This window comes from Eptatretus burgeri, chromosome 12 (genome assembly GCF_056783735.1).
Source record: "Eptatretus burgeri isolate ZD-2024b chromosome 12, Ebu_testis_v1, whole genome shotgun sequence".
NCBI classification, from domain to species: domain Eukaryota; kingdom Metazoa; phylum Chordata; class Myxini; order Myxiniformes; family Myxinidae; genus Eptatretus; species Eptatretus burgeri.
Window position 1 is genome coordinate 34,232,181 of NC_140972.1, and position 24,691 is coordinate 34,256,871.

The window sequence follows — 24,691 nt, forward strand, 5'->3', positions numbered from 1 at the left end:
TACTGCGTTCATGGTGCCTGTCGACAAATCTCTTTCTTCGAAATGTCATCCGTCTCGACATTCTCAATACCTCTATTGTCCTTTATGCGGCGATGTCTGAAGCTAAGCTTGATGTCAGATTTTTGACAACCTCATGGTGCATGTTGGTAAAAGAAACGCGAAGAGGTTTTTGTAACACATATTCATATTATGGATGAATGAGCCCGGCTGTTCGGCAGTGGTTAAAAAATTTGTTTCATTCTCCATTGGCTGTTGTGGGTTGCATTCCCATGGCTGCTTCCACGGAGGTTGGTCTTCTTGCAACACAGATAAATTATCCAGAAATACTCAAGGCATTAGCTCAAAGTGAAACAAGGTTGAAACACCCATTATAGCATTCATGGTGATTTCATGATATTAATTATTGCACTGTATTGAATGGCAACAAGAACAACCAGAGTTGGTGTCAAAGCCACCCAAGGCTCACCTGTTTATACATTTATCGTTTTTAAAAAGACTAGTCTAATAATATTTTTTATAAAGCATTTGCAGTGAAGTCTGATCCAAATAATTTGAAAGCAATATATGTATTTGTATATTGTAATCAGTAAAAAAATAGTGTGGTAGATAAAACATTAGAAAGGAAATAACTTGCTCCAAAAACTCTAACATTTTCACGCTAACGCTCACGCTCACGTTCACGCCAGGGGTATCGCTATAGCTCTCTGTTCTTCGAAAAGGCGAGCTAAAAACAAAAGTGCATCTCAGGCTAAAAAGTTTTTAAACCCTTGTTCCTCAAGTCTCTTTTGAATGTTGAAAACACCATGATAACCAAAACTTACAGTTTGCCTTTAATTGGTTTTCACCCCAGATTATGTCACCACCCATGGAGTGTGCTTTAGAGTGTGCTTTTCTTACTAACTCGGGTCAGATTACATTCAGGTAACATCAACATGCCAAATCATTATGCGGACAACAAAACGAATTTCCATACCGGATCGGTCGAGGCCCGGGTTACCAACGACCGCCACCGGTACTGGTGGTCAGCAGGGTACCAGTGGAAATTGTGCTACTGCTGGGCGAAGGAGGAGAAGGAGACGGGGAAGGCGAGTCCGGAGGCAGTGGGAGAGGGGGAAGGGTAGAAGTGTGGAGGTGAGAGTTGGAACTCTGAATGTTGGGACGATGACTGGCAAAGGGCGAGAGTTGGCTGATATGATGGAGAGAAGAAAGGTGGACATACTGTGTGTACAAGAGACCAAGTGGATGGGGAGTAAGGCGAGGAGCATTGGAGGTGGTTTCAAACTGTTCTACCATGGTGTGGATGGGAGGAGAAATGGTGTCGGGATAATCCTGAAGGAAGATCATGTCAAGAGGGTATTGGAGGTGAGGAGGGTGTCTGACCGAGTGATGAGTGTGAAGTTGGAAATTGAAGGGGTGATGATGAATGTCATCAGTGCATATGCCCCACATATGGGGTGTGAGATGGAATATAAAGAAGATTTCTGGAGTGAGTTAGATGAAGTGGTGGAGAGTGTATCCAAGGATGAAAGAGTGGTGATTGGAGCAGATTTCAATGGTCATGTTGGGGAAGGGAATAAAGAGGATGAGGAGGTGATGGGGAGGTACGGTCTCAACAAGAGAAATGTGGAAGGGCAAATGGTGGTAGAGTTTGCAAAAAGAATGGAAATGGCAGTGGTAAACACGTATTTCAAGAAGAAGGAGGAACACAGGGTGACATACAAGAATGGAGGAAAGTGCACACAGGTGGATTACATCTTAAGTAGGAGATGCAACCTGAAAGAGATTGGTGACTGTAAGGTTGTGGCAGGGGAGAGTGTAGCTCGACAGCATCGATTGGTGGTCTGTAGGATGACTTTAGAGGTGAGGTTGAGGAAGAGAGTGAGGGCTGAACCAAGGACCAGATGGTGGAAGCTGAAGGAGGAAGACTGTTGCGTGAAATTTAGGGAGGAGGTGAGACAGGCGCTGGATGGTGGTAAAGATGGGTGGGATGATTGGGCAACGACAGCAGAAGTTGTGAGGGAGATAGCTCGGAAGGTACTTGGTGTGACATCTGGACAGAGGAAGGAAGATAAGGAGACTTGGTGGTGGAATGAGGAAGTACAGGAAAGTATAAGGAAGAAGGGGTTGGCTAAAAAGAAGTGGGATAGTCAGAGAGATGAAGAAAGTCAGCAGGAGTACAAGGAGTGGCGTCGAAAAGCAAAAAGAGAGGTGGCAAAGGCCAAGGAAAAGGCATATGACGAGCTGTATGAGAAGCTGGATACAAAAGAAGGGGAAAAGGATTTATACCGATTGGCAAGACAGAGGGACCAAGCTGGGAAGGATGTGCTGCAGGTTCGGGTGATAAAGGACGCAAATGGGAATGTGCTGACGAGCGAGGAGAGTGTGTTGAGAAGGTGGATGGAGTACTTTGAGGAGCTGATGAATGAAGAAAATGAGAGAGAGAGAAGGTTGGAAGAGGTGGAGATAGTGAATCTGGAAGTGGGGTGGATCAGTAAGGATGAAGTGAGGACTGCTATGAAGAAGATGAAAAGTGGAAAGGCGGTTGGCCCAGATGGTATACCAGTGGAGGCATGGAAGTGCTTAGGAGAGATGGCAGTGGGGTTGTTAACCAGATTGTTTAATAAAGTCTTGGAAAGTGAGAGGATGCCGGAGGAGTGGAGATTAAGTGTACTGATTCCGATTTTCAAGAATAAGGGTGATGTGCAGAGCTGTGGAAATTACAGAGGGATAAAGTTGTTAAGCCACACCATGAAGTTGTGGGAAAGAGTAGTGGAAGCTCGGTTGAGAGGAGAGGTGACGATCTGTGAGCAGCAATATGGGTTTATGCCAGGAAAGAGCACCACTGATGCGATGTTTGCTTTGAGAATGTTGATGGAGAAGTATAGGGAAGGCCAGAAAGAGTTACATTGTGTGTTTGTGGATTTAGAGAAAGCTTATGATAGGGTGCCAAGAGAGGAGTTGTGGCATTGTATGAGGAAGTCGGGAGTGGTGGAGAAGTATGTGAGGATCGTGCAGGATATGTATGAGGACAGTGTGACAGCGGTGAGGTGTGCGGTAGGAATGACGGACCGGTTTAAGGTTAAAGTGGGATTGCACCAAGGATCGACTCTGAGCCCTTTCCTGTTTGCAATGGTGATGGACAGGTTGACGGACGAGATCAGACTGGTCTCCATGGACCATGATGTTCGCGGATGACATCATGATCTGTAGGGAGAGTGGGGAGCAGGCTGAATCGAGCCTTGAGAGGTGGAGGTACGCACTGGAGAGAAGGGGAATGTTAGTCAGTAGGAGTAAGACGGAGTACATGTGCGTAAATGAGAGGGAGGGTGGTGGTATGGTGCAGTTGCAAGGAGTTGAGGTGGGGAAGGTGGATTGGTTTAAATACTTGGGATCAACTGTCCAAAGTAACGGAGAGTGTGGGAGAGAAGTGAAAAAGAGAGTGCAGGCAGGATGGAGTGGGTGGAGAAGAGTTGCAGGAGTGATTTGTGACAGAAGGGTAGCTGCAAGAGTGAAGGGGAAAGTATACAAGACGGTAGTGAGACCAGCTATGTTGTATGGTTTGGAGGCGGTGGCACCAACAAAAAGACAGGAAGCAGAGCTGGAGGTGGCAGAGTTAAAGATGCTGCGATTCTCGTTGGGAGTGACGAGGATGGATAGGATAAGAAATGAGTGTATTAGAGGGACAGCGCAGGTAGGACGGTTTGGAGACAAAGTGAGAGAGGCGAGATTGAGATGGTTTGGACATGTGCACAGGAGGGAAACGGAGTATATCGGGAGAAGGATGTTGAAGATGGAGCCGCCAGGCAGGAGGAGAAGAGGAAGGCCAAAGAAGAGGTTCATGGATGCGGTGAGGGCGGACATGCGGGTGGTTGGAGTGTCAATGGAAGATGTGGAGGATAGAGCAAAATGGAGACAGTTGGTCCGCTGTGGCGACCCCTAGCGGGAGCAAGCCGAAAGAGGAAGAAGATTATGTCACCACCCATGGAGTGTGCTTTAGAGTGTGCTTTTCTTACTAACTCGGGTCAGATTACATTCAGGTAACATCAGAACTGTTTTATGCAGAGGGCAGTACACGAAGCGCTTGAAAGAAAATTGGTTTAAACAATAAAACTTAAACAACATGGTTTAACCCAAAAAGTGCAGAACAGTGAGTCCACTCAAGGGTGTCAATAACATCAGGTGTACATGAAGTCACATATAGGCGAGAAGAGAGCAGGAATAACAGCATTTTTTTCTATAGAAAGGAAGCATCTCAACTGTCTATCGTAACAGTCAAGAACAAGTGACAAGAGCCGTCTCAAATCCCTGGTTAAAATAGGTAACAGGTCTCGAACGTACCTTCTCCTGATATTGTCGGCGAGATGAGTCCAGTGACTGGATGAGCGCTGTGGCATGTCCGATGAACATAGCATAACACGTGGCACCAACGATCATGCTCAGCATCGTGAGCCATAGGTCAGCCATGCTTACGGGAGCACGCTGTCCATATCCAATGCACAGCATGTGGCTCATTGCCTTGAAAAGGGCGTACGAGTACTGCTTTCCCCACGAGTCATTCTGCCAGGTGGGATGGACATAAAACACATATGTCCCCATGCCTCAAACAAATTTTCTTTTACGTAGTGATCTAAGGCTCACGGGGAGTTTGTATATATCACAAGCAGAGCATGTACATTAGGATAGGCTACATCAGTGTACCTTTACATGAATTTATAGGACATCAAGAGACGATGGATAATTCAACACTGCATGTGTAAATTGAACCTGGGATGGCAGCATCATGGACTAGTTCTCAAAAAGGGAACACCAAACAGTCGATGTACATATTGCCTTCAAAATGGCTACTACCTTTCACTGGATCCATGGAGTCTTTCAACATTTGAGCTCAAAACTGCTGCGTCATAGCAATCCCAGTTTTAACTGCATCCCAAAGTAACAAATCGAACTTGGAGGTTGTACAAAGTTATAAATGCATCAACAATGCTAAATGAAGTTGTTTTTTCATCTTCTGCATTGTCTCTACAGAATCAATAAATAAGTCATTATTTCAATTGACATTACAGAATGCTACACAATTTCCATTCTCAACAATGAACTTATCACTACTGTATTTGAACCAGCAAAGAAGCCTTCCTTCTGGAGTGTCTGTCCCCAGTGTAGTTGGTGTTGTGGTTTTGATTGTTTTCTTCAATTGATGGTGCGAAAACCTGGCCAAAATTAATTAATTCATGCAAATACAGCACCTTTCTGGGGGTTGTGATAACAATTCTGATGTGCTGCCCTTGTAGACTCCAACAAGAATTAAAAAAAAAATAGGATCATAGGACCTGCAGCTTATCTGGGCCCTGGCCTGATGTTGTAACCCAAATTTGGTAGCATTCTGACTGGTGGGTCTGGAGAAGAAGATTTTTGAAGGAATTTACGCGATTTTCCCATTAATTTAATAAATCCACCATTTTGACACTTTTGATCAGGTGATCGGCATGACCTCCGCAGTGTAATATCCCTACCCTGGCATAATGTTGTAACCCAAATTTGGTAGCATTCTGACTGGTGTGTCTGGAGAAGAAGATTTTTGAAGGAATTTACGCGATTTTCCCATTAATTTAATAAATCCACCATTTTGACACTTTTGATCAGGTGATCGGCATGACCTCCGCAGTGTAATATCCCTACACTGGCATAATGTTGTAACCCAAATTTGGTAGCATTCTGACTGGTGTGTCTGGAGAAGAAGATTTTTGAAGGAATTTACGCGATTTTCCCATTAATTTAATAAATCCACCATTTTGACACTTTTGATCAGGTGATCGGCATGACCTCCGCAGTGTAATATCCCTACCCTGGCATAATGTTGTAACCCAAATTTGGTAGCATTCTGACTGGTGTGTCTGGAGAAGATTTTTGAAGGAATTTCAACGATTTTGCCAAAAATTAACGGTCTTTAGTTGATTTAAGCTTGTGGTGAGGCAGTTATCCTGAAACAACTTGCCTTTGCCTCAAGGAAAGCAAACCCAACTGAGGGTAATATCAGTTCCTTCCATAAAGTTCAGAACAAGTGTGTATCTACCCTCAGCAGAGCCAGAAAACAACATCTTTCTAATCTCGTCTGAACTCTCAAACCTCTCTCCCTCCTCCAAATCCTGGTAGCATTTTCTGGTGTATGTTCTGTTTCTGGTGTATGTTCTGTTTCTGGTGTATGTTCCCCTTCATCCCGTATCTTACCTCAAATGGCCAAACAGCTGACACTACACGTGAAAGGGCTGAATGCCAAAAGTCCGTGTTTGCTTCAAAATCCTGTGGCCCAAACCCATTCCTTTCTATACCCACCTTACCCAGTCGCACCCAGCTGTTCCTGGACTCCGTGTATACTCATGGACTCTGCTCTCCCAACAATGGAAAGAGGTCCTCAATGGCAGATATTAAATCAGAGCCGTATCCCTGGACATATCACGTGCTTTCGATACGGTCTGGCACCCTGCCCTGCTCACCAATGTACATATTCTTATGGTATCCAAGGCCATCTCCACTCATGGCTCACAGACTTCCTCTCCTGTAGCAGTCAACATGTGGCCCTTCATGGAATTCTCTCATCCCCTTTTCCTGTCCAGGCTGGAGTTCCTCAAGGCAGTGTTCTGGGCCCTGTGCTTTTTCTCATTTTCATCAATGATCTCTCCGACTTTATGAAAAATCCTCTTTATCTCTTTGCTGATGACTTCACCCTCTGCTGTACCATCTGTCATCCCTTAAATCGTCAAGCAGCAGCCTCTTCACTCTCTGCAGACCTGGACAAAATCACAAGCTGGTCCGACAAGTGGAACATTTCTTTCAATCCTGACAAATTTCACACTCTCACTCTGTCTCTCTGAAAGGACCATCTGGAACCACCTCCAATCTACTTTCTCAACAATCCTCTTGAATAAGTCCTTTCAATCAAACTTTTGGACCTCACTATATGCCATCATCTTTCCTGGGAAAGCCACATCTCCAAGCTGACCTCCAAAGCCAGTCCCTGATTGGGCATCCTCCATTGTGCAAAGTCCTTCCTTGGCAACCCTGAACTCCTGACTACGTACAAAGCTTTCATCCACAGCCTGATGGAGTAGTGCTCTCCCATTTGGGCTGATGCTCCGCCCTCTCACTTTTCTCGACTACACACTGTGGAAGCCAAGGCATTTAAGTTCATTGTGAACTCCGACATTGAGACTGAGTCTTTGGGTCTCTCACTCTCTCAAAGCAGGCAGGTTGGTGATCTTTCTGTCTTCTGCCATGTCCGCTCCAACCTCCCCCACCCCCCGCTCTGTCTGCTGTCTGTCCCACCCGTATTTCTGCAGGACACTCAAGGTCCACCAGCAACCCCCTTTTGGTTAAACTACCAAAATCAAGAATCACTGCTCACCTTCATTCTTTCATTCCTCTTTCCCCCCACCTTTGGAACAAACTCCCACACACTCTTCAATCACTCATCCCTCCAGGTCTTCAAAATAGCTGTTCACCACCATCTCTCTTCTTTCCCCATCAAAAACCATGATCTTTTCTACCCCCGTTAATCCACACCAAACCCACGTCCTTCATATTCCCTGCTTTCCTTCCTGAAAGTCCATGTCGTGTCCATCTTGTTTACCCTGTGTACCCCACCCATCCCTCTCCCTTCCACAGATCTCCTGTGTCTATTCTCCACTGTTTTGTGCTTCCCTCTCCCATCCCTCTTGTCTTCTGCTCCTCTTGTTATACATTCTGTGTTTGCTCGTATACGAGCCTCAACATTTTATGTTAAAAAAACAAAAGTTGGCAATTTTGACACACATCTGGTCATGTGATTGCCATGACCTCCACAAGATAACATCCCTACCCTGGCCTAATGTTGTAACCCAAATTTGGTAACATTCTGACTGGTGGGTCTGGAGAAGAAAATTTTTGAAGGAATTTACGCGACGGCCATTTTGACACACTTCTGATCACGTGATTGGCATGGTCTCTAAAATTGAACATCAGGACCCTCTCCTAATGTTGTAGCGCAAAGTTGATAGCATTATGACTTGTGGGTCTGGAGAAGAAAATTTTTGTGGTTTTCCCCAAAAATGACCATCAGCCATTTTGACACACTTCCGGTCATGTGATCGGCATGACCTCCACAAGTTAACATCCCTGCCCTGACCTAATGTTGTAACCCAAATTTGGTAACATTCTGACTGGTCGGTCTGTGAATCCTTTTGAGGATCGAGTTCTACCTCCTAACTGCTCTGAAAGACTTTGGAGGAGAAATGATTGGCAGTCAAAGGTTATGATGCATTTTAGAAGCTTCTTACATACTCTGTTGGTTCAGCAATGTCATCAGACTTTTCTGAGCTTCACCCTGATAAGACATTTTCTGCCCCCACTGCCCCTCCTGACAAAAGGCAGTTCCATCTGGGCTCCCATCCCTCTCTCCCCCACCCCCTTCAGCTCTGGTATACCAGATTCCACTGCTCAGTTCTAACAACCAATTACACCCACTGCTCAGCATTCTGTTGCCTTTCAATGATTCGAGCATGGCTCATAATCCTTCTATGCATGTACTTCAGCACAATTTACCGATTGGGTAGTGTGACTCCATTCTGGATTACCAGCCTACTCTTTCTCCATAGTGCCCGAGACTTGGAGACCCTCCTAGAGCGTCCTCCCATGCTCCTAACTATGGTGAGGGCCTCACTGGCTCCCGTTGTGGGGCTGGTACTCCCAGCACCCACTGTGTCCTTCCTGACATTATTTCCTCGGGTCCTCCCTGGGCAACCGGGCTTCCTAACAAATTTGTCCACCTGGCATTTCCCAGCAGCCTTAAGACACCTAGGAGGTCTCTATCCTGGTGGTAATTCCTCAACACTCTACTCTATCCACTGTGCCACACTCCAAGCTGTTTACTACATTTGTGCACTTCACTCAATAAGTTATTCCCCAGCCATGCTTACTCACCGGCATCCTCACAGCTCACATGTTCCAAAACATCTGAATCCTCCTATCTAACCGAACTCTGGAATGGGATTCCTTTCAGTAGTGAGTGCTCCTCTCACCATGCATTGCACACTCACTTCACACCATTCCACACCTACACTTTGGTCTCCATGCATTCCAAAGTTTCACACAGCAGCTCCTGCATCATCCATTCCTCTATCAATCATAAATCCAGTGGAAGCAAGAAGAGGGGGGGGGGAGGATGATGATTTCCTTAGCTATGTCCTCCAAAATACATCCAAATGACCCATGCAATATTTGAACTTTAAATTTATTTTTAAAACAATTTCTTGTCAATTTACAATGTCCTACATTCCCTCTATTTCTATTGTCAGTCAGTCTGCACACACTATTTCCAGTTTCTGCCTTAGCTCTGGAGCCACTGTGGGATCCCACAGAACCCTGAAACCTTGGTTATCACTTCCACTCTCCCAGTGAGTCCTCCGCGGGGCTCACACATGGCCCCGTACCAACCATCTCGGTGCCCCCACTCTTGTGCCAATCTTCATGGGACACACCTTCAAAGTTTTCCTGATGTCACCACCCTCCCTTTCTCCAGGGCCCATGGGGGACATGCATCAAATCTGCCTGGTGGCCCCCTCCTTTTTGTAAGGCTTTTTGGGGGGGGGGGCAAATGGTGCACACACTTTATGTGGTCATGTGCTCTTCAATTTCACTTCACCAGTGTTATGGATGAAAAGATATCCATGTCTGCCAGGTTGAATCGGCGTCTGAATGCAACGACCTTGGTGGAAAGCCGACAAGATGACTGTGCAAAGCCTGTCAGTGATCTGTAGTGTAGGCGCTTAAGTACGATCCATTCTGTCCATCGAACTAGTGAAAAATCGAAACCTCTATGGGCTATGGTTCCCTCTCCCGATCACCACACAAGTTGTCATCAAAATGGGGATTCATTACGGGGGAAAAAAAAGTCAAGAAGCGGAACACTGGCTCCTCCACAAGCCGCGACTTTGCTTTCAAAAATAAAAGATAAAAATACGCCTTAAACATTCACTCCGGAAACATGGGACGAAGAAGAAGGAGGAATGACGAGACAAAAGAAAAACATGTGCTTTTTTTTTTTTGTATACCTTGGTCGAGGCTCGTATGAGAGCAAACACACAACTCACAGCAAGGAGGCATGAGACAAGAGGGGCGGGAGTGGAAGGGACAAAACAGTGGGGAACAGACACATTAGGTGAACTGTGGAAGGGAGAGGGATGCGGATGGAACGGGGAACATGGCGAAGAGAAGATGGACATTTCAGGGACTTTCAGGAAGGAAAGCAGGAGAAATGAAGGAAGCTGCGTGAGCCCTGCTCACGCATCTGTTCCAGCTCCTCAACAACTGCTCCCGGCTCGTCCCTTTGGTTCCCATCGGTCGTTGTAGTCCTGTCAGGAGCACAGCAATTCTGTGCAGGCTGTCAGCCCTGTGTTTTGTGTGCTTCAATCAACCAATGGGAACTCAACCACAAACCACAACCATCCACCCATATCCCACTTTGTGCCACATTGTGCCCCATTATTCCGCATTCTTACGCACATTGTGTGACCCTCTCTTCACTTCTGTCACAAACCTGTGCCACTCACTTATGCCACTCCTGTTGCCACATGGTGTGTGCACTCTTTAAAGTCTCGCATCGGGCTCATTTGATTGCCCAGAGAGCCTGGCCATTGGTTGATGCAGCGAGGCCGATTAAGATTTATGGGCTTGTTTTGACAGCCCACCTGGTGACCTTGAGCCAACCCCACAATTGCTGCCAATTGGCTGTAAAGTGTGGGAAATTCCACATAAAAACCAATGTACAATGAGAAAGGTTTTTGGATGTATTAATGGTGGAAAAGGCAAGCCTTAGACACCAACACTTGGGTGGGGGGATTAGATATTTCGAAAGAGGTGCTCGAAAGCCTGATTTTGACTTAACAGTTATGGTGGCTGGTTTAAGATCTTCAGATCTTGAGTTTGAGCCCCAGCTGTGCCGACAAAATAACACCAGGTGGGTTGACTCAGCCGGTCATCCTTCCGAGGTTGGCAAAATGAGTACCAGCTTACTGGATAAGGGGGAACAGCATCAGGGGCTCAGCTACACTCCCATCAATGATGCAACCAGCAGCTCCAGGCTGCATACGAAATGATAATAACAAACAGGTGCTCGACACATTTTATCACTTACAGAAATGACACCACACTTATGCTGACATGCACGATGAAATAACTATTCTATTCTATCCCTGACTTCTTCCCCCGCCCCCCCCCCAACCGAGACCAGATCCATAACACTGCAAGGAATGGCAACCACTGTGGCAACGTATTGCCTGATTACCTGTAACTATGTATTAAAGCTGAGCAATGTCCTTTTATGAACTGCTGGAGGCCTGGGAGGAGAATATTTTAACTTATCACTCGATTCACTAGTTTTATTTCCTTGATACTTCCTTCTGCTCTTTGTCATGAAAATCTACATCAAAGAAAGATCTTTTCCTTCAGCTAATGTCAACAAATCCATATAATCCAGTGTATGTAGTGACAGTACTTCAGGAGCAGGGTTTCTGTGCTGGATCAACAAGCTAGTAGACCAATGAATACAATTTTAGTTTGAGCTGTTATCGTTCCTACGTCGAGTTGATTTGGGATCAGTGCAGGCATATCAACTATGGGATGATCTTGTTTATTTTGTCTCGTATTGCTTCATCACAATGGTAGCACGATGCCAGGCATTCAAATACCATAACATTTTAATTGCTGGAGAAAATGTTTAAGCAAGTATAAGGGAATTTGTGTTCAAATAACATTTTACAACCATAGCTTTCATTGTGCTCTTAATGTTCCATCAACATGCGTAGTTTTAGTCTACATTTCATATCCGGGACATGTAGGCTACCGACTGGACTCGCATCAGTCGAAGCAATGCTTTTTCAGTGATTAAATCGTCAAAATTCATACACTGAAGCACATGACATTTCAAACCCTTATTGTGTGGCAGCCATGCACACAAAATCCCTGGGGATTTTTCAGAGAAAGAAGTGCACACTTTATTTAAAAAAAAGTAAATCCTGCAGAAGTAAAGCAGCGAAGGCCATTGCGAATAATCACAAAGGAACAATGCAACAGCAGAAGGGCACCCAGGAGCAGTGAGGAAAATGGTTTATTGTCTTGACATATGTCCCATTTTGGTTGATATCCTGTACCATCGGCCTTCGCGTGCCTATTACTGGCACAAACCCCAGTAAGATGGGCTTTTCAGAGCCGTCTCTGACAGTGAGGGTCAAATCGACACATTTCTTGTCGACAGCAATGACAAATGCACAAGGAACCAAGGTAAGCAAGTCAAATGGATGTCGGTCACAGAAACTATACCTTCATGCTGTTTAGGGAAACCCAACAGTCTGGAGGATAATCCTGAAGCATGGGCACGAGAAACTGCAGGCAGCCATCCCAATGACACAGCAGGAGCATCATTCCGATCAAGTTGAAGATTCGCACCACAGCACTCGCCAGGTCATAGGTCATGTGAAAGATCTGCCACACGCAGTACAGTATGTACTACAGTGTGCAACCTGCGTGGAGGTTGGACTTCCGCTGGTGGAGAGGCATCACCTCAGCACTATTTCCACGGCTTTTTAAATATAATGAATATACACATAAACATTACAGATCAACGTTAATGAACATGATGCAACGTGCTTTGTCGGGTCGGTGCACTCATTATTAGTGCACGGTACAAGTGTTTGATCTCAGTGCAAAGCCAAGATCATGAAAGTACCAGTCATAAGAAAAGAGAGTTAGATTGATTCACAACATATCAGGAATATCATCAGCATTGCTTTAATGTCTATTTTAACCACATCATAACTACAATCTGATGTAATCAACACAATATACAATGTTTCTTCACCTGGACCCATCATAGAATTGAAAAATCACTGGCAAGGATACATCGCTTCCCTGAGGGCAATACCAATCTTGGTGTAATTGTGAAAAAAACAGAATTGCTCACCAGAGGATATGAGTCTGTGGAATGGAGAATCCAATTCAAACGAACACAAAAATTGTCCTAAATTGCAAACTACTAATTTTAGATAGTTTACATGTATTCTGTTCTTGCAAATGGCAGCTTGGCTGCCAGGTAACTGTCATTTCTTGGAAGCACAGCTATGCTGCTGATGCTGTGCCCCTCTACCAGTACATTGGTACTCATTTCGCCAACCTCAGAAGAATGACAGGCTGAGTCAACCCCACCTGGTGCTAATTCAACACCAGGCTTATGTTTATGTGTGTGATTAAACATAAGAAGTATAGAATTTCGATTTCTGTACATATATACAAAGAAAGATCTATGGATCCAAAAATAAAGTGCCAGTAAGCTCCTATAGAAGTTTTTACTGCCTGCAGACAAAATGTGCAAATAAGGTGCAGCGAAGGTAAAATAATGCATTTTAGCAGAAATGCCGAAGAGAATGCTATTTTAACGGAAATGAAGGTCCTTCATGGGTCAAAAAGAGATGGCGATGGTAATGTTTTTTTAACAGGCTACTTAAAGAGAGTTAATGACCTCGGTATAAACCCTCGGTACAGACGACGTTATGGGTTAGCGTTTTCCCGGCACATGATGATGTTCGGCCTGGTGTTGATTGAGAAGGATATAAATTTCATTGCACCCTAGTACAGCATATGTTTCTTGAGTTTTTCTTGTGACTTGGAGCCGAATGAGATGATTTCAAAACATTAACCAAAAATAAGTGTCCATTCTGTTAACAACCTCAAATGAGCTAAGATCCTCGTCCTCTTAATGATGACGTCATAAAAACGAATATGACGTCATTGTGATGTATCAGGTTTGCGATAAATTATCTGTGCTAATGCCCGGCTTGATTCCCGCAAACAAAATTCAAACAGCTTGCCTAGTTTCGGAGATAATGGTATCGGCGATTTCCATTAGTGGCGATATTATGACGTCAACTTTTTTTTCTAGGAAGAATTTCCAAAATAGGAGATGGTTACTGCCTGCGCGTGGGCTTTTTGCATATACAAGGCAAGCTTCACAAAGATCCGATGAAAACTCTGGGTTGTGAAACAAAAAAATGTCAAAAAATAGGAATGACGTCATAAAAATTGAAATGGCATCATAGTGATGTATCACATGTACGGTAATTCATCTCTGCTAATGCCCTGTTCGATTCCCGCAAACAGAATTCAAAAAGCTTGCCTAGTTTTGGAGATAATGGTATCGGCGATTTCCATTAGCGGCGATATTATGACGTCAACTTTTTTTCTTGGAAGAATTTCCAAAATCGGAGATGGTTACTGCCTGCGCGTGGGCTTTCTGCATATACATGGCAAGTTTCACGAAGATCCGATGAAAACTCTGGGTTGTGAAACAAAAAATGTCAAAAAATAGGAATGACGTCATAAAAATTGAAATGACGTCATAGTGATGTATCACATGTACGGTAATTCATCTCTGCTTATGCCCTGTTTGATTCCCGCAAACAGAATTCAAAAAGCTTGCCTTGTTTCGGAGATAATTTTTTAAGCGATTTCCATTTGCAGAGATATTTTGACGTCATACCTTTTTTTTCTAGGAGGAATTTTCAAAATGGGAGATGTTTACTGTCTGTGCAGGGTATTTTTATATATATATATATATATATATATATATATATATATATATATATATATATATATATATATATATATATATATATATATATATATATATATATATATATATATATATATATATATATATATATATATATATATATATACACACACACACACACACCAAGTTTCAGGAAGTTTCGATGAAAACTGTAGGCTGTGAAACAAAAAAGTCCACAAGAAGAAACAGAAGAACAACAACGTGAGTAAGACTTAGAGATCCTCCACGAGGATCTAAAAAAAAAATGATGGAAATATGACGCATTGGGGATGTCAACTTGTGAAATGATCAAAAAACACCAACTATGTCACAAATAAACTATTTATTGCCCAATCTTCATATAAATGGGTAGAAATGTGCAGAATAACATGTCATATAATGGCACTGAGATTTTTCATCTACTTAGAGAAATTTGGAAGTTGAGAACATATAATATCTATTAAAAAAATATAGCTCTTCATTCCAAAATCAATATAAAGCATTCACACATAATTTGATGTAACATGACATTCAGAAGACATACATTCAAGTAATACATTATGTTGTTGCCATGTTGTACCTTCTTGCATAAAAAAGTAAAAAAAGAATTTACACAAAATATTAACTCTCTTTAAAAGTTATGGGCATTTCAGTAACACCACCATAAGTTAGTAAAATTACAATTTGTGACAGCCAAGTTACTGTCAAATTGTAAAGACTGACCTTGAGCAACCCCAACATTTGCTGCAACATGGAATTCATATAAATATGCTATGTTTACCTCCACCACTAAACGTGGATCGAGGTTATGTTTTCACCCCTGTTTCATCTGCGTCTGTCGGTTTGTTTGTCTGTCAGCAGGATATCTCAAAAAGTTGTGGACGGACTCGGATGCAATTTGGTTGACAGGTTGAGTGTGCGACAATAATTCATTGCTTATATTTTGGTGAAGATCTGGCTCCAGATTCTATAATGTTTTTAAGTGATTCTTCACCATTGAGAGATAGGGGAAAAAACAATATTTAACACGACATCTCAAAAAGTTGTGGATGGATTATAACAAAACTTGGTGGACGAGTTGGTGAGGTGACAAGAAAAAGATGATTAGATTTTGGGTAAGGTCCGGATACAGATCCGGTCCATCACTGAGATACAAAACGTAAATTGTTGAGCCTGGCGGAGGTATGCGCTCAACTGAGTGCAGCTCTAGTCACTCATGCAATTAATATATTTTGCTAACAAATTAATAGGACAAGCATACAATACCCATCGTTTTGCTGATGGGATTACCAATCTTTGCTGTGATGACAAATATATGCGGCAAGAACAAAAAAGGATTCCTGGGAGATCCTGCCCTCTGTGCGGCCTGCGGGGAGAACCAGCATCACAAGTACCCACACACAAACCTTACTTTTTTTGCATCCCAAACCTTCCTGGGAGTTCCCTGAATCCACTGTCATTGGTTAAATCTGTGAATCCGTTCCTAAGTTAAAGCATGGCAAACAGATGGATCGACAGATGGATAGACATGGCTCCTTTTGTAATATAGATACATGAATTGTGAAGAACTATATTGACATTCCAGGACCTGCATGCCAATTTGCTAAATGGCTATACGATACATCTTTCCATATGAAATGTTAATTAACATGAAAAAGTATAATTCTTAGTTCATGGGTAAATTTTCTCCCTGTATGTATTGGTGCCTGTGCATTTAGTCAAGATGATTGTAAGGACACGTCAACACTTAGAGATATGGGTGAGGATGACCTATTATATATCTGAGGATGATTCAGACACGGAATAAACAAAAATTTCTTTGAAAAAGATTAACACAAATCCAAGGGAACATTGCACAAAACTGCTATATGCATATATTTCTTCTTCATATCTATTAAACAGAGATGAAAGATGTAAAATATGAAAATTAGGACTATAATGTAGAGAAAACCCATTTAACACAGATATAATCATTGATTCATTTGTCTTCATGAATATTGATTTGAGGTAATGATGTTGAAGCACAAATTAATGGTATTTCCTTGACAGGAAAATGACAGAACTTGGCCACCATAAATTTTAATTTTACACAACTTTAGGGTAATGCTATGCAAATAACTATAACTTTCTTCAGAGTTGATAAAGTATATCATTTTCATTCTTTTTCTTTTTTACAAGAAACTATAAAATATACAAACAAACCAATGTATTACTTGATTCTATATGTGGTTTGAATGTCATCGATAAATACAGTACAATTTGGATAAAAAGCGGATGCATGAATATAAGTGCAAATTAAAAACGAGAAGGGCACTCGGTAGAGCGTATACCTCCACCACGTAATGCCTGATCCACGAGAACATATTGAGCCCAATCCATTTTTGAAATATCATGCTATACAGTACTACATCGTTTTTGGCCCTTTCTCTCATGGTGAAGAATCACTTTAAAAAATAAATAACTCTCGTATCCAAATTCGGATTCCGAACTTCACCAAAATCGAATAGATTCATCCTTGCCACACACCCAACCTGTCCACCAAGTTTCGTCCAAATCCGTCCCCAACTTTTTGGGATATCATACTATGTATTGGTTTCGCCCTGTTTCTCAATAGTGAAGAATCACTTTAAAAAATTATCACATCCGGATTTGCATCCAGCTCTTCACCAAAATTGAATCAATTCTTCTTTGTCACACACCCAACATGTCCACCAAGTTTCGTCCGAATCCGTCGACAACTTTCTGAGATATCGTGCTATATATAGTCTTTGGCCCTATCTCTCAATGGTGAAGAATCACGTTTAAAATTCTAGTAGTCGGATCTGGATCCGGATCTTCACCAAAATCTAATCAGTTCGTCCTTGTCACACATCCAACCTGTCCACAACTTTTTGAGATATCCTGCACACAAACAGACAAACAAATAAATGAAATTGTTCGTTGAGCAAGGAATTGCCGGAATAACTTTGTCATATCTCCATGATCTCTGAAAAAACAAAAACTTGGAAATCAATTTGGTTCTTATACGTCGATAGTGCTGCTGTTTAATGAGTTATAGCACTTAGTTTGGTCATGATCATAACTTGGAAGTCAATCGGACTTCAAATGGCGTTTTTATTGCAATTTGAAAGTTTTGACCCGACCCCCCTGACATTCAACCCCCGACCGCTAAGAAGGGTGTTGTTGTGACACCCCAATGAGACATATGGTTGGATGCAGAATTGGAAGATGCACATTTTGGATTTGGTTTGAAGTCGATACGACCATTTTAGCGGATGTTCTTTCGAAAATAAAAATTTCGGTTTTTCGGTGACCTTGACCTTGACCTTTGACCTAGATTCACCAAAAACGACGTGTCTAAGTTGGACCATGGCCAACGTCTGCACTCAGTTTGGTCATGATCGCTGAAACGGTGTGGCTGCTTCAGGGTAAACAAGCACACAAACAAACAGACAGACGCACAGAAAGACACAGACAGACACACAGACAGACACACAGACAGACACACAGACAGACACACAGACAGACACACAGACAGACACACAGACTGACACACAGAATGACACACAGAATGACACACAGAATGACACACAGAATGACACACAGAATGACACACAGAATGACACACGCAACTGACCAACATAATTGCTGAAATCCGAAGGATTCCGGCAATTAACAAACAGACAGAAAGGAGTGAAGACATCACCTCCTTCACCTTCGGTGACAGAGTGCACACGGGCCTCCCTATTTAATTTCTCTATAAAAATAAGTGCAAATAAAAACGTCATTGATCATAAAGCTTTGAAAACTGAAAATATTATCAACTCAAACATGACAGTATTTTGTGTTTCATTGGCACAAACTTTAAGTCCGAATTTCTTGCACGTCTGGAACTGGAACTTACAAGAGTTGTACGTTCAAAACAACGTTGTTCACCAAGGGTCAGAAAAGGATGTTTTACGACCTTTTATCAACATTTTTCATCAGAATCAAAATGGACACGCCTGTTAAAAGAATAATTATTAAATTAAAGATTATCGCGTTTTACAACTCTTGTAGGAACCAGTATCAGACGTGTAATAAATTCGGACTTAACACGAGTGAAGAACGAGGAAATAATTGTTCAGAGTGAGAAAGGTTCGATGAAGATAGGAAGAGGAAGACTCGATGAAGATTTTACCCAGACTTGGAAAACGAACTTGTGGAGTTTAAACAGATATGTGCTCCAGGACCGAACGTGTATTTAGTACTTGTTTCCGAGTTATGGACAATTAAAATTGCAATGATGTAAAAACTGACATCTATGCAGCCATTCTGAAGAACATTTACCATTATAAGCGCAGGTCGTGGCTTTTTGAATATGTATCAGCGCATATGGAAAATAAGCGCATATGTATTTTACTAAATCTAAAATTGGCGCATACGCTTATTATCCAGATTCAACGGTTAGAAAACCAGATCAGACAGACAGTGTCCCATTCTTACTATGCTGTTCAACCATGAGTGAGTTTCACGACACGCCAGTTGCTTCAGTCAGTCCAAAAAAGACGTTCTGCCCGCCTCTCATATAAGTAAGATTATATTTACCAATTTCAGTGCCAGTCTGATGCTAGGTATGTGGGCCGCACATCTTTGAGTTTGAAGAATCACGTTGAACAACACGTCCCTTTGGGGAACAGACGGGGTCAGTCAACCGAACAGAGACAACCAACTGGGACTTGTAAGAATGTACACAGTACGACAACTATTCCCTGTGTCTCTGCAATTGGTTACTATTTGCTGAATAATCCTCAATGTGCAGAGCAATATCATATTGGCTGGTTTAAAATCTTGAGTAGAGGACGCAGTTTCGTTCACCTTCGTGCAATGGAAGCCACATTCATCAGGTCAACCAATTCCAGTGTTTGTAGACAGAAATAATTTGTCTGAACTTTATATCTATTCTGACTATGATGGCTTGAATGTGTGACAACTCGACCACAGTTAACTTTGAGTCATCATGAAAACCACCCCTCTACTAACCCTCAGCTTATTGGCATTATGTTTCTGCCAGTTCTTGGTGATTCATCTCCACCTACTCATTATTCATGATGCTCCATGGTTCCACCAATCAGACAATCTCGTCCTTTCTTTCTCTCAACCGATCAACGTTGAGGACATTGAATTGTAACTTTATAAGTAAGAGTTTGCTGCTTCTTCTTCATCTGCTTGCAGTTTTATCTTGAGGAGTGAAAGTCAAAAAGCTTTCATAATGTCTATTTTACTGAAATGCATATTTAAATTTTGTTGTACAAATCGAATGTTTCTTAACTTGAATGGTGTCTGCATTTCTGTGGCTTCTACAAGACAAAAGATCCACTCATAATGGTACTCGAGTTGATAAAACAGCTGGCTTGCATGCTTGAAAGTATTACAGACTTGACCATTGATTGTCCGTAGATCCTTGAAAAAGCTCGTCTTCCCAGCCTTGTGGTGCAGGAGGAGATGCAAGTAAAAGTTTACACCAAGGATTGGATGAACTGGTGGACTCTGCCAATAGTTTGTGGCCTTGTACCTGCAAGTTGCACACATCGCTGCCAACGATTGCGAGATTCCTGCCAAGTAAAGTGCTCTGGAAAATCATGATAAAAAATTGCGTACTTCAGGATCATCTGGGTTCTTCACAAAGGAAACGGTCAGCTTAGTTGCCGCTGCTTCAGCGAATACTTGGTGTGGATTAGCAGGGTTAAAGATAACCAGGTGCTGGTCCGGTGGTCCACAGAGAGTGGTTCTACTGCAGAAGAATGGTCTTGCATCGAAAACCCAATGATTCTCTCAGCTGATTCTGAAGCGCCAACAAAACAACAATGCTCATAATCTCATCATTGGAAGCATTCATCCCCCCAAAAAACGCTTAATTCTCCGAAGAAGGAATTACTTGGAATTGACGTCGATTCCGGTTCACCACTTGATTCCTATTGATTCCAAGGTGGGAATCGAGTACTTTAGAATCAATTCCACCCACTACGGTTAAGCACTCAAGCAAGCACTCTCACAAAATGGTTGACAAGGAATAGCAGGCTTGGCGATCAGTGAAAACAAACACCAAGCCTGGTGTTTGCTTCAAGGTTAAGGTGGCTGGCTTAAGATCTGAGGGTCTTGATTTCAAGCCCCTGTGAACCATTTCATTAATGCCAGGTGGGGTTGACTCAGCCTGTCATCCTTCTGAGGTCAGCAAAATGAGTACAAGTGTACTGGAAATAGAGGGTGCTGCATCAGTGGCACAGCCAAATCCCCCAAAAAATGATGCAACCAGCAGCAACAGGCTGCACATGATAGCTAGCTAGCTCTCACAAACACCACCTGGAGGTGCCTGGAGTGTCAAACAATGTCCAAATTGAACAAATGAAAACTTTTTTTGGCAGTCAGAACTGCTGCTGAAGTCAATGCCACAGTTTCTTGTTTTGAAATTTGGCCCAGATCAAGAGATTCCAGAGCTTATTGCATGTACGGAAATTAAACAGAGACACGAACACGAGCATCTCCGGGTGTTTATAAGCATTGCGATGTATCCAGCGATTCATAGGTATGAAGATCAGTGATCAGCAATGTATTCAGTCATTCGCAGGTATGAAGCTTGATCGTACAGAAACCGACATGCTCCAAGGCAAAGCATTTCTGAGCTGAGCAGGCAAAATGTCTGATTAAGACCCAATGGGAGAGATCCTCTCGTGGACAGGCCATTGCTGCTCCAATGGTGGGCAGTGAGTGTCCCAGAGCAGTGGTGGAAAGAGAGTGGCATCTTTACATGTCGGAGAATTGTGTGCTTAGCCTGAAGGTTGCCCAGATAGCTCAGATTACATGGTTCAACAGAGGACCTGGGTTTGATTCCTGGTCTGGGTGCATGATTTTCATATATATATATATATATATATATATATATATATATATATATATATATATATATATATATATATATATATATATATATATATATATATATATATATATACATATACACGGATCATAAAGGATGATCCGCTGTGGCGACCCCTAACGGGAGCAGCCGAAAGAAGAAGAAATATATATATATATATATATATATATATATATATATATATATATATATATATATATATATATATATATATATATATATATATATACATAGTTACGGTTGTGGGGGTAGATGGAGGAATTTAATCAGGAATTTAGCATTGAACACAGTAGTTTGGTCCATGGACATGTAGGAGGCATCTCAATGTAATGAAGTAGGGAAACTATGAGCGAAAGTGTTATGTGTCACCACACGGAGGGGGGGGGGCAGGCCCGTAGCCAGGGCTCAGTATTAAGGGGGGCATATGAACTGGATGGGGGGGAACAATTATTATATTTAATATTTTTGATAACCCGGTATACTATTGTATTCATGCAGTATTGACACATCTATACTGAGGTTGCCGTCGCATACTAACCAAATTGATCTCAGCTAGATTTAATATGTTCCGATGTTTTTGGCCTAAAATTATTCGAATACAGGAGAGCCGCAACAAACTGGCACATTCACAATGCAAATATTCAATGATTAGACAATTGGCACCAATTCAGGTGAACTTACACAAGGTGTTGTGAAGAATTGGCATTAGAAAATTAATATACCAGAGATACAATGACTAAACGGGGGAGGTTGGCACCTGAATCAGTGCACTTTGAAATAAGATACAGTATGCTATGACCTGCGATCATCACGTGAAACTATCAACAGCAAATACGACCGGCCTGAAGATACCACAAGGTCCGCATTTAAAGCAGTCAATTACACAGAGGTTAGGTTATGCACAAAGCACTAGATATGGGATATGCAAAGCACCAAACACAACATTTAACTTATAAGTTAAATGTTATATAACTTATAAGTTATATAACTTAACCAAACATCAGAAGTACAAAGCAGCCGACCACGGCGGGTGCTGACCACAACCACACTGCAACCACAACCACAACCACACACGCATCACCAGTAGTCACACACACAATCTGAACTCCTCATATAGTGTTTATACCACTGTACTCGCTGTCAGAAGAGCTGCAGGCGACGTGTCTCGGTGTGGAATCTTCTGAGGACCTTCTCCTTCCATTCATTCAGGCATTTACGTGTGAGGTCTCTCTCGAAAGCCAGCTGTACCAGTAGTGCCTTGCGTGAATGGCGCATGGACCGTCGATGGTCAGTGAAGACATTCCTCAATGTTGAGAATGAGTTTTCACACATGGCAGTGGACACACCAAATGTTAGTCCAAGTCTCATAGCAGTCACTACACTTGGCATGGCTTCCAGCGTTTTGTGGTATGTTGAGAGGAGTTTTTGTGTTGTCCATCTCTAGTTTGGCTGCTTTTCTGTCTGTGAGCAAATAAACTGCTTTGCAATCACACACTCTGTTTCACTAATGGTTGACTTTTTAATGTCATGATGTGCTGGAGCAAGTGGGGATCCAAAAACGTGACATTTTCAGGATTCAAGGCAGCGAGTGAACGGGTGAGTTGTGTGTTGCGCTCACTGAAGCGCTGAGCGATCTCGCCAAGCACAGTGTCAATTGCGCTGTAAAAAACCCTCTGCAGTTCCGTCTTGTCATTGTCGTTGTTTTGTCCTGTAGTCTCCAAAACTACAAACTGTTCCAAGTTCTTATGCATTGTGTGTCTCCGTTTTGGTGGTGCAGGTGTAGAAGTGTGAGCATCGTTGGCCTTGTTCCACAGATCAGTGAACTCGTCCTCAGAGCAGAGTTCCTTCACGCACTCTGTAGCACTCGCCACCAGTTCCAACCCCGTTAGCAAGTCCATGTCCTCTGCCTGCAAGAATCTGTTAGGGCCATCTAACAACATCAGCAGTTTTTGTACAAAGATAGCAATGAACATGAAGGCAGGCCCAGAGACTTCCCGCAAAAGCCCAATAGCCTCCATCCTCATCTCTGCACCTTAGGCGTGCTCTGCATCAATCTCCGACAGTGAGGATGTGATATCCTTAAAAGATCCTATGGTCACAGACACGGTGGCTAAACGTCCCGTCCACCTTTGATCAAGAAGTCGTTTTAACCGCTCACCTTTATACTGTGCAGCAACAGTGGGCTTTCTGAAGAATTTGTACAAGCAACAACAAACCTCGAGGAAATCAGTGACAGCTTTCTCTGCTGCCAGTGCGTGGACAACTATCAGATGGAGTTGGTGATTTAAGCAGTGCACATAGGGGATTTCTCTTTCCAATATCTCTTGCAACAACTTTTGCACCCCACCGTGCTTCCCAGCCATTACCGAAGCCCCGTCGTACACCTGACTTAATATTTTTGACGCGTCAAGTCCTGTTTTTGTCAGCTCTGCAATTATTAGGTCTGTCAATGTTTTTACATCTCCAGCGTCGGCTGTAGCTATTGTGAGTAGATGATTGATATGTTCTCACATTCAGTGGGGTCCCTCGTCCCATCCACCTTGATGGTAAACCACAATGTGCCAATTTCTTCCACGATGGCATCCGTCACAACATTACTCAATGTGCAGATCAGTTCATTCTGCATTTCCGGACTAGTATTGCTTGTGTTTCATGGGATATGCTTTATTATTTCGGCTAGCTCGGTGTCTTTTTTGAGTTTGTAGTTTCAAAGTGAGAGGAAGAGCCCACTGTGCCCGGAAGTTTATAAGCTTCCGGGTGTTTATAAGCTGTTAGAAACTCAATGGAAACTCGGCTGTCTGCGCTGGGGCTCCACCGCAGGGCTAACGTTGCTGGCTTGGCCAGGTTGGCCAGCTTCTGTCGGTATTTCATCGACATGATCGTCTTTTCCTCCTCGTCCTCCAACTCCTCCCACAACATGTCTTTCATCATCTTCTTCATTTTCGTCGGTTGCATTTTTTCCTTTTCTGAGCCATTTTCGTATATCCATCATCCACGTCTTTTTCTCCTGCTGCGAGGTCGTGCTCTGTGATTCGTCCCTCGGGACTCGCGTCACTAATCTCGTGAATCGCGTCACTAATCTCGCGAGATTTCACGGTTGACGGTTTTATTTATTAAATGATCCATCCATCAAAAACAGGTTT

General features: G+C 42.7%; 1 protein-coding gene across 2 annotated transcripts in view; it reads right to left on the reverse strand.

Annotated features, from left to right (window-relative positions):
- Window positions 1-24,691, reverse strand: part of LOC147015392 (potassium/sodium hyperpolarization-activated cyclic nucleotide-gated channel 4-like) — a 256,138-nt gene that overhangs the window by 130,029 nt on the left and 101,418 nt on the right. For both annotated transcript variants that reach the window (XM_085850095.1, XM_085850094.1), the window contains exons 3-4: window positions 12,349-12,510; window positions 4,339-4,557 (exon numbers count right to left, since the gene is read on the reverse strand). In XM_085850095.1, the coding sequence (XP_085706221.1) occupies window positions 4,339-4,557; window positions 12,349-12,510 (381 nt within the window). The remainder of the gene's footprint in view (window positions 1-4,338; window positions 4,558-12,348; window positions 12,511-24,691) is intronic.